This window comes from Vigna unguiculata, chromosome 3, assembly GCF_004118075.2.
Source record: "Vigna unguiculata cultivar IT97K-499-35 chromosome 3, ASM411807v1, whole genome shotgun sequence".
Classification (NCBI taxonomy): domain Eukaryota; kingdom Viridiplantae; phylum Streptophyta; class Magnoliopsida; order Fabales; family Fabaceae; genus Vigna; species Vigna unguiculata.
Genome location: NC_040281.1, coordinates 50,729,048 through 50,741,247, shown reverse-complemented (window position 1 = coordinate 50,741,247; position 12,200 = coordinate 50,729,048). Strand labels below are relative to the sequence as shown.

The window sequence follows — 12,200 nt, the reverse complement described above, 5'->3', positions numbered from 1 at the left end:
AAACCATTCTCAAAGAGTGACTCACATATGCATTTTTTAATTTTTAATCTTTCTAATTCATTGAATTTACACAAAAGAAATATTTTAATTTATATTCTAATTCAAGACTATCAAACTAATTTGTTATATATCACAGAATTTGTAATGCAGTGCAAGATATATCCATACATTTTACAAAATTTTATGATATGCAGCAAAAAATACAAAATCCATAGATTTCACAATTTATGGTTATCCTAATTTGGAGAAAAAATATAAGTAGGGTTCATGCCAATTTTATACAAAAAAGTCCCTAAAATCATACTTAGAGTTCATACTAATTTGGGAGAAACACATCGTAATAAGAAAATCATAAATCTAAGATACATAAATCATAATAAAATACTAATCTCATGAGAGATATTGTGATAATACATTCTTCAATCTCCTGGTTCTTCAATCGTTATTCCTGATTTATTTGTTTATTTTTCTTTCTGCTCTCATACTTCTTTGATGATTTACTGAAAAAATAACCTTATCATAACCAGAGCTAGAACCATAATCTTTTTTATTAACCAACTTCCACGTATTTTGAAAGACGAAGGACTAAATTGGTCAAAAGTTTCAAAATAGATTAATTCTAAAATTTACTGAAAGATAAGGACAAAAACATATTTAATCCTAAATTTAAAAAGTTATATTATAACAAGGCAAATACATTTTTTGAAAGAAAAAATTAATCTCAATCTCATTACTTTCAAATATTTATATTCTTAAACCATGTAATATTAAAGATGAAAAATATTTTAGTCCTCGAGCTAATTATTAATTTTAAAATTTTAAAACTGCAACTTTAAATTACATTAGCTTAAGTTTAAATGTATAAAAACTATTTAAAGATTAATAAACACAATTCCAATTAATAAACTAGTAAAGAATTATTTTTAATTGCATGCTCTTTATATTAGTTACAAGTTTATATTACTTAAAAATGATTATGTTGCATTTACTTTGTTAGAAAGTTTTAAATCTATAGTTTTAACTATTTTATATAACTATATTGATATTTTAAACCTACAGGAAAAATATCACTTTAATAGTGACACGGACAATTTTATTCAATATAAGATTAGTATTTAAAAAAAAAATTGAAATCTACATATTAATTTAAAAAACAAACATTGTTAAGTTATTTATTTGGATATCATGATAGTAGTTTTAAAAACATTTTTTTCCAGTCAAAATCAAACTATTAAAATTTACAAATAAAGAAAGTCAACTACTTCTATAATTTATGTAAACTACTGTTTACAAGGTTAAAACAATATTTTAATTATTGTATATATTTAAAATTATTAAATATCAAAAGTGGTAACTTTTAATTAATAGTAAAAATGAATTAATTTATATTTTATAACATAACTTTTGAAATTAATCATATAATAATGAAATTAACTCTCATATTTATAAATCTATTATCATCATTAATATTTACATTTCAATGCTATTTGTTGTAAAACCGTTACTTCTCTCTTAACCAATATTATAATCTCCATGTATTAGGCATGAAGGTGATTAAAAGCAAGCAATAATCCTCCAACTCATTCTGCATTCCAACCAATCGACACTCGCAAAACGATTGGTAAAGTTCTAAGTTATCATCATCATTTCTGAAACTGTATTTTTCGTTTTTCTTGCATTATCGCCCATCATTCAATTCGTCTTAAAACACTAATTCATTACTAATTAGATACTTATAAGAAGTGTTCTCTCTCATAGTTTGGGAGATGGTAGAAGGAGAGGGAGAGGCAGTGGTGGCGTGCAGTGACAAGAGCATGAAAATAGGAGCGTCGATGTGGGACTTGGAAACCGGAGAAAAACTGCTTCACATTCCTACATGTGCATCGCCACCTTTCGGCTTCTTGTGTTTGAGAAATCGCTTCCTCGTGGCGTCGCAACTCAACAGACACGGCTCCGTCGGCGATGGAGCCATTGCTGTTTGGTCCTTCCACAAGGTACTCAAATTCCAACTCTTTGTGAATTCCGACATGCTACATTTCATTTTACTTTTCATTTTTAATTGTTGTCGTGTGCTTTGTTGACAGTTATTAGAACTCTGCTATTGCTATTTTAAATTGTAGATGAGATTTGGATGAGTAAACTCTTCTACTTTTAGTGACAATTTAGCTAAAAATAAACCAACTATTTAAATTTTGATAAAAAAAATTTCAAGCAATGGATTCAATTATGGACTTGTTAAATTGCATGCATGCTAAAGTACTTCAAGGTAATTCTTAATTATGTATTTTTTGTTATTTTTAAGTAAAATTAAAAAACAAAATTAGTATTTCATTTTGACATATTGTACGAAAATAAACATTACATTATAAATCAAATTATCAATGTAAAACTTTAATTTTTACTTTTAAAAAAATACAATTTGTCCCCATTTATTTTTGTTAATTTCTAATACTATCTAGAGAGAGATTAAAAGAGAGACATGATTTGAGAGTGAGTTACTAGGAAATTAAGAGAGAGAAAGGATGGAACAAGAAGATGATCTTATTTTCGCAACTATCTTAAGGGGATATATTTTGAAGGTGATTTGAGAAATATTATTATTATGCCCTCAATTCATTTCTTTTTTTTTTAATTCACCTTAATTCACTAATAATGTTATATAATTATGATAATAATGTAAATATATGACTTTTAAAATTACACTTACAACAATACTTAATACTCCAAATCTCTCTAAATTGTTTATAAAAGAAATTAAAGAAGTAAATATATTGTATTTTTATTATTTATTTTTAATTTATTCATTTAAATATTTTTTATAAAATAAATCTAACTCATCTAAATATAATTTTAGATTACTTTTAACATCAAAGATAATTTGGTTATCTTACTTTTCTTTTAGTTAAACATGATTTTTAATCTATCACATAAATCAAATCACTTGCAAACTTTCATAAACTATACTTTTAAATTCACTCACTTTCACCTTTAACTAAGTTGAAAAAGACAATACAAACTTCACCCTCTAATCTATTCAAATTCATCATCTCCCTCTCTCTCAAATCAATCTTCACAAGTGAACACACTTTATAACTTTGTTTGGATGGAAGAGTGGATTTGAACGAGTGAGAATAAGTAGATTTGAAAAGAAAGAGGTTGTTTGGATTAATGTTCTCTTTGCATCGGTGGCGTGGATTTATATTTGTTATATTAAATTTATTTTATTGTTATTATTTATATTATTATTATTATTATTATTTATAATTATTTTTGTATTATTTATTTTATCATTACTATTATTATTTAATTTATCATGTTTTAATTTTTAATATTTATTGAAAAAAACATACTTTCTTATAAATCACTGCATGAGAGAAGGGAAAGGATTTTTCCTAGTTCTACGTGAAATACTGTTTCATTTTTCTCACTGCATTTCACCACTTGTCATGTTTCCATCCCTCGAAACAAAAGAGACTGAGTGGATATAAATATAATTGATTTTGTTCATGTAATTTAGTTTTCAAAATTGTAAATCAAGATAAAATTTTGAATTAAGAGCCGAGTTCGTATACTATTTCTCCTTTAAATTTTACTATTAAAATAAGTGTATTGGATAGTGTTTTACTAACATTTCTCATTTTTGTATTAGCCAACAAGATATGTTCAAAAAGTTTTTATTACTTAATTTTATAATGGATTATTAAAGTGATTAATATTTAATTAAGTTTTTTAAATATTTTGTATTGAATTGCAAATCAAACAATGAATGTTTTTTCAACATAATTTAAATAGAGGCAATTTAATTTTGAATAAAAAATTGTTTATATGTCTTGACTTAGACTTGATTAAACTGAATTTTAAAATTTTCAAAAACTTTATTTTTCTAATTTTAAAATGAATAAAAAATTAAATAAACACAACACAATAATTTTTTTTTCTAAGACACTTGCATACTGAAATCTAATCTAATCAATACAAGATAGGAAATTTATAAATATGTTTTGTTTTACTTGTTATAGAGTATTCTAGAACTACTTGTGATTTTAAAGACACGTTATTAAAAGAAAAAGGTTCTTTTGACTTTTTTTTTTTACTATCCTTTTTAAACAACCCTAAATAATAATAAAATGTTGAATTAAATTATTTAATTAAAACAAAAATTAAATTATTTTTTAGAAAATTAATAAAATGGGTGGTCAATCAATCATTATCCAAAACATAAATATGATTTTATAGGTGCCTTTTTTTTACCTTATTACCAATAAAAATGGGTGATTCATCTTTGTAATTGCGTGATAAAGATCTTCTTTAAAGAGCAACGATCTAGTTGCATTGGACTTCAAGGCTTTGAATCTCAGTTTAAGGATTCATTTGAATTTCAGAAAATTGATATAAAATATACACACCATTGTTAATATTACTCTGGTTCGGAATATTAAATATATTCAATCTGATGTAGGATAAGGCTTTGAATCTCAGTTTAAGGATTCATTTGAATTTCAGAAAATTGATATAAAATATACACACCATTGTTAATATTACTCTGGTTCGGAATATTAAATATATTCAATCTGATGTAGGATGGCAACGAGGGAGGTGATAGAAATGAGTTTTGTTATTTTATACTTATTTTCATACAAAAGTTCATTTTTATATTTAAATTTAATAAGTATCAATGTCTCGTTTCCATTTTTATTTGGTAATGGGTATATTTTTGTATCAATATCCATATCCGTTTCTTTATTATTTCAATATTAATTAATTAATTAATTTATATAAAAAAGAAAAAATTATTATAAAAGAAACATAATATCATCAAATATAAGAGGATGATTATTTTTCGATATAAAAAATTTAGAAAAAAATTATAATTGTATACATTTCAAATTAGATTACCAAATAAAATTTCATGAAAACCAAAATATTTATTGAATTTGCAAAAATTAATGGTAGTTGATAAAATTTAAAACTATTTTTTAAAAAGTATAAAAGGAAAAAAAATATTAAAATATATTTTAAATTTCTATCTACTTCAACCTTTTAAATTATAATGGATATTTTTTTTATACACTAATAAAAGTTATAATACATCACATGATCAAAATCACACAAAAAATAAAGAATAATAATACAATTTTAACATAGATCTTGTATCTTTTGAAATTCAATATATGTTGGATGGTGATAAAAAAAATTCATGGCAATTACATTAAACTTTTTGTATTAAAGAAAATAAAATTTATAGTAACAAAAATACAATATGATTGATAATAAGTTAGAAAATAAAAAATAATTATATTAAATATTATTTTACAGATTAAAATAAACAACACATGAAAATATTAATTATCAGATGTGTGTCTTAGAAATAATTTGAGAGATTATTGAATAAAATCGCACAAAGAAAAATAAATGTATAATTAATGGTATGATAAGATGAAAAATACTTTAGAGATCTAAGAAAACTTTTCAAATATCACCATAGTCAATGGTTGAGAAATAACGAGAATTGTTTTAGCAAAACAAAATAGTTTTTCAAATGAAACAAAAATTAATAATAATAGAGTAAAGAAGATAATTTTTTTATATTACATAGTAAATGAAAGATTTTTGTTATTAAACACTTAAATTTGAGAGTGTTAAACATTCTCATGTGAAAGGAAAATATACAATAAATAAAAATATTAAAAAAGAATCAAAATATTCAGATGTGAGACATAAAAAATATTTAATTGACATACATTAAACATAATTGCATAAAGATTATGATAAGATGAAAAAAATATTGGAGATATGAATGAATTTCATGACAAACTAAACAATTAAAAGAAATAAAAAATAGAAAGTGTGTAATAATATATATATATATATATATATATATATATATATATATATATATATATATGTAAGGATACTTACTTAACTGTGAGTATTTTAATATTTTAAGAATTTTAAACGAGGACGAAAATATAACGGGGACGAGGAAGGGACGAACATCGGTGGAGCATTAACGGAGTGGGTGGGGGCCACAACCCCTTTCCCCCTCCGAACTTTTTCAACTTTGTTTAAATTATGTGTATTTAAAACATTTTAAATTATATATATATATATATATATATATATTAAATTCTTTAAATTATATGTATCATTTTTATTAGATAGTAGTATCTTGAAAAATTAGTGAAATTAAATTAGATATTTTTTATTTCTTTTATAAAATACAACGTTTAATGTTAATAAATAGTAAAACATAAAATCAAATAAAATAAATAAAAAAATTATTAAAATATTTTTTATTTTCTTTTCTAATTTTCTTTTGAGTTTTTCACATGTTGTACTCATCTCTCACTCTTACTTGGTTTTTCTTGTTACTGAAAAAGAAAAAGTTAGATAGAAACTCATTATTTTTGTCCTCATTTTTCGTATTGTCTCTGTCATTGTTAAAGGGAAAAAAAGATAATTTTCTCTAGTTTCACTTGTTACTTGATAGTGAAAAAATTGTTTAGTATTTTTTACTGTTTTTATCTCATTACCCTTTTGTATATTCATTTTGTATTTATATAGAAGAGCAAGTAATGTATTATGGATTTTTTATAGATGATTTTTAATTGTGACTTGATTATCATAATTGTTTTTAGTAATTATGTCTCTCAATTTTTGATTAGATTATGATAAATTATTTTTTAGTCTTAAACTTGTTTTTTAAACATGTATATTTTGATAAAAAACAAAATAATAAATTCATTTTTTAAAATTGATGAAAGAGAAGTGAATATAAAAATATGACAATATGGTTACTGATTGCATAACAATGAAATGAAAACTTGTTATGGCTTTTAAATCGATATGTGCACATTAATAAAATTGAAATGAATATTTTGTAGATAATATGGTTATTTACATTGAAAAAAAAAGCTGAAAAATTTAGTTACGATTCAATTATTTGACAAGTTCAAGAATATGACAAAATGATGACAATCCTTTAAATATGTGTAGTTTCTTTTATAGTTATAACTATATCCGCCACTGGGGGAGAATATGTACATCCCCATACCCAATTGAAAAAGTCGGAGATTCCCCTTACCCATACTCATACTCAACTCATTCGATGCGGGAATTCCCTCTCAAAATGAGGACGAGTTCAACCAATATTCACAAAGATGAGTTTATTTGTCATCCTAATCTCATGTGACAATTTTGGAAACATATCATTTTTTTTTTCATATTGTGTTTTTTAGATTTGTTTGAGATTTTTCAGATACGGTGAATGAAAAAAAAAAAAACACTTCAAAGCAAGCTATGCATTTAGTGTTATTTTATAATCAAAACGTTACACCTCAAGTAACCATGAAATGAAAGGATGTATCAAAGGTTTTAACAAGATGAAAGTGGTATTTTGATTTGGAAAAAAAATATCAAATTATTTATAAAAGTTGTATTTAAGTTTTTTTATATTCTAAATGAAAGTGTTTAGTGGAGAGAGTTGATTTAAGTAATTCATAATTTCATGTCATGATAAATTAATAACACCATGAAGTTTCTTATCATATTATTACATTGGTTAAAACTAATTTTTATGAAGAATCAAATTTTATATTTATGTTACTATTTTGATGTTTCAGCCTCAACAACCACTCCTGAATTACACGGTGGAGGCTATTGGGACACTTTGTTGTACAAATGATGGCATATATCTTGTTGGAGGAGCTTTATCTGGAAATGTTTATATATGGGATGTATGCATAAGTACATTAAAAGCTTATTTCCTTAGTTACCGACTTTCAGTTCATCCATCTATATTTTTATTCGTATCATGTGCATATTACGCATATATTAATTTTGGCTAAAATCAATTGAAGACTCGTAATCAATTCAAAACAAAAAATTGATGTTCTCATTTAAAATATTAATATGTTTATTGTGAGTTACAGGTGACTAGTGGAAAACTGTTGAAGACTTGGAGGGCTCATAATAAATCTTTAAACTGCATGTTATTTTCATTTGACAATTCTCTTCTCATATCTAGCACAGATGATGGAATGATTTTTGTTTGGTCCATGATTAGGTAAAAGACAACATTTGATGGAATTTGTTTTTCCTAGACAACATTTGTCCTCACAAATGCATGTAATGGAATATATATATTGATGCATTTGTTGTATTTTGATTCAATGGAAGTTTGTTAGATGTAGAAGAAACAAGAAGTTCGCCACCTCCATTACATTATTTGTCAGGACATATATCCTTCATAACAGGTCTTTTAACTACACCAAATAGTAACTACTCAATCTTAATATCAAGTTCCCTTGATGGCACGTGCAAGGTGATGAATCTATAAAATTTCACTATTACAAATTTTAAGATTTCCATGACATTGCTTGTATATTAAGATTATATTTTTCATTTGCCATTATAGGTTTGGGATTTTATCTCAGGAAAGCATATGCAAACTCAAGCTTATCCTTTGGCCATAACTTCCATTGCCCTTCACCAAACAGAAAGTCTTTTGTTTTGCGGAACAGAACAAGGATCAATATTTGTCGATAAGCTTGATGTTGGTCGGGGAGAAGGTCCTTTTGTTGTCATTAAAGGGCAACCACTTGAATTGAACGGACACAGGTAACATGTATATAAGTTACTTAGGGTTAAACAAAACACGTAAGTGTTGAGATGTTTCAAGTATTATTATTTTAAAACCAAACCATTTAGTAGTACATGTCAACCTCTTCTCAAAAGCTTAATTTTCATCCTAAACTTTCAAACTTTTAGTCATGATCACATAATGAAGTTGAATATAACTAGCTTAAAAATTTGTCAACTATGTAGTGGAGCCATTACTGCCTTAACCTCATCTCGATCATCCCTAATATCTGCCTCTGAAGATTGTTCGATTTGTGTTTGGGACATCTTTAGTTGGGAAGTCACTCGAAGGTTTAGTCTCCAAAAAGGTAATTACCAATCCAATTATATATTTATTTTATACATCTTATGGTAGAAATTTAGTAGTCGGTTTAATATGTGTAAAACATTTGTTGGGGCAAAATAATGTTTCAAAGATCATCTAATATCCATTTGCTTAAATGACAGCTCGTAGAACCTCTGACAATGATGGTTAATTTTGACAACTAAATTTTGATAATTTTCTCTTACAACATGAAATGACATTTTTTAAGTGGTTTTGAAATATAGTAAAATGAGAAAATAGAAAAATGAGTAATTACTTAAAATATGTCACCCAGGTTGTAAGAAAAAATTGTCAAAATTTAGTTCTTAAAAAATCATTTTCCTATTCCAAAACCAAGTCACAAAATGCAAACATTGAATTGATTATTTTATTAATAGCAGGGAAAGTAACCAATCTTGTAGTGGTTTCACGATCTTCATTACTTTCGACATCAAAAAACAAGAGAGTCTCTAATGAATATAATATTTCTCCACTCGACAAGTATTTGCAATTGTCAAACTCAATCACGGGAACTCTCCATTCATGTCCATTATATAAAGGAAATCAAACTTGCATTGATTTGAAAAGTTTTGATTTACTGAAACAGAAGATTTTTGATACACAGGTTTTCTCTCTTTTCCTAAACAGCTTCCATTTATTAACATGATATAGTTCATTTGTATGACATATGCTAATGTAACTAACATTTTATCTTTAAGTAAATGGTAATTAAAATGACTTGATCATTGTAACTCACCTGAATATAAAACACCAAAATATTTGTCGATATATATTTATAATGTGTTTTGGATGTATATGCATGTTTTCAGTAAATGTATAGGTGTTGTTTTTCATTGTCAGAAAGTAAATGTACCAACAATCACAACCTTGCAAATGAGAGTGGAAGCAAGTGCAAAGAATCATATATGGGCAACAAGCATGACAAAACATGTCATGGTGATAAATAATCAATTGAAGTCACAACTATTAGACATGATGCAACATAGATTGTTTCTTTCGAACAACACCAACTTGCAAAAAACTAGTAGAAAGAAACCCAATATTTAGAGTTTGGTGAAGAAGATGGAAATCAAATACATTGCTCAAATTATGCTTAGTCAATTGTACTTTTTTTTGTTGCAAATGAACTCAAGGTTTTATCTCCAAAATTGAATAAGTGGATGTTTGCTGAGAACTACTTATGCTCAAAATGTGTTTTTGGTGTCATTGTTCATGCTTTTATTCGTCAATCTAATTTTGTTTCTATTTGGAATTCTATTTTCTTTTATACTAACTTTGTATTTGAATTGTTATTAAATCATGGTTGAATATTAATAGTAGAATTTTATATTTGTATCTATCTTTGGACATATTTTTAAGTGAGAGCTTCGTAAATAACTAAGTTTAAGAAGAAAAACACTAATTACACAACAAATGATCATCTCTTTTTGGAAGGTTGATGTGGTAAATATATGTATTTTTAGCATAAAAAAAGTAACACCAATTAACCATAATTTGAAAACATGTCACTAAAAAGTGAAACAATAGTCTTTTAAGTGAGAGCTTCATAAAACATAAGGTATTTATTTTCTTTGACAAATCTAGATACACGAGGATAAATAAAAAAAATTATCAAATAAATAGTCAAAACATAGAATTGTGTCCATCAAAATGGATTGGGACAAAGATAAATAGTAAAATAGAATAAAAAAGTGATATGTATTATGAAATATTATGTGACAATAAAATAATAATAATAAAACAGATAAAATGTGTTGAAAATAAATGAGTTCTCACGCATTCCAATAAAAGCATGATCTAATGTTTTTTTTCTTTAATTTATACTTTATTATTGATTTAATAATTTGTTACCATACTTTTTACTATACTATATTTTTAATCGTTGGATAATTATCTTATACTAACTTTTTTTGTCAATACAATTCAAATTTCACTATAAACTTATTTTATAAAATAAATAAAAATCTAACTACGACCGTAAACAACTTATTATGTGCTTAATGAATGAATGAGATTAAATTGAAAAATAGTAGGGTACACATGTGTTTATTTGCTCTATCGAGTTTTCAACACTTGTTTGAGCTTATTCTTGACTTAAGTAATCAAGAATGCAGACAATGTTAGATCAACACTTAGACATCATTAAATAAAGATTAAAGGTAAAATATAATTTATATCACGATTAAACCTTCCATGATCGTATAATAGATTAAAAAAGAACAATAGTCCACTAGGACATAAGATTAGGTTTAATATATATGGAAATGACAATAAATAGCATCAAAATATTTTTGCAGGTACACCCATCCGAGATAAAAAGTCGAGAATAACTAATCAACAAGACGAGAGATCAAATACCAAAGCATGATTGTGATCCAACACTAATAATATAGGATCTATTTATCTTGTGAAAACATTTATAATATTTAAATATTAAAACAATATTTTACTAAACATATTTGAGCTCACGCTATTGTTTTCTTCGAGGCCTAATAAGGATGAAAGGTGACAAAAATGAAATCAATAAAAATTACATTTTTTTTATCAGCAGAGACATAAAAATTTAATTATAACTACGCACTAAATTATTTATACGAAAATTATACACTACAAAAATAATTATTTTTAGTGGAGGTTATATTTGGCGTTTATGGGGGTTTTAACCCCCACTAATGGCTTTACCAGGGGTTTGTAATTCCCCTGGAAGACCCAGCGTGGCTAACAGATTACTGGGGGTTTTTAACAACCCCTGGAAAAGCACAACTTACTTGAGGTTTTTAAACCTCCACTACTCTTTGGGGTTTTTGAAAACCCCCGCTACTGCTTGGGGTTTTTGAAAACCCCCGCTACTGCTTGGGGTTTTTGAAAACCCCCTGAAGTTTTTGAAACCCCCACTACTGCTTGAGGTTTTTTGAAATCCCCGGTAATGTCTGGGGTTTAAAACCCCAACATTGTCTGGGGTATATAAATATATTAAATTATATTTTAAAATTATTTAGTTTGATATTATTAATTGTTGATTTCTAATCAGACTTATTTAAATATGATAATAAGAAGTAAACGTGTTTTACAAACTCATTATATTTGACGCCCAAGAAGCAAAGTGATCAAACTATTTACAATTATAATACAGAGAAAAAAAGGAACAAATCTGAAAAAGATAATGAAACATTCATATAATATTCAACTTTAGGTACTTTGGCCACATAAACTAAATAGCCATGCCACGTTAAAA

The 12,200-nt window shown here is 25.7% G+C and overlaps 1 protein-coding gene across 1 annotated transcript; it reads left to right on the top strand.

Annotated features, from left to right (window-relative positions):
• Positions 1-1,602: 1,602 nt before the first annotated feature.
• On the top strand, positions 1,603-10,131 carry LOC114179841 (protein ROOT INITIATION DEFECTIVE 3-like). The gene is made up of 8 exons (XM_028066314.1): positions 1,603-1,621; positions 1,759-1,994; positions 7,623-7,736; positions 7,932-8,065; positions 8,179-8,323; positions 8,417-8,619; positions 8,827-8,948; positions 9,806-10,131. The coding sequence occupies exons 2-8, from the start codon at positions 1,767-1,769 to the stop codon at positions 9,910-9,912; spliced, it is 1,053 nt and encodes a 350-aa protein (XP_027922115.1). The 5' UTR covers positions 1,603-1,621; positions 1,759-1,766; the 3' UTR covers positions 9,913-10,131.
• Positions 10,132-12,200: the final 2,069 nt, after the last annotated feature.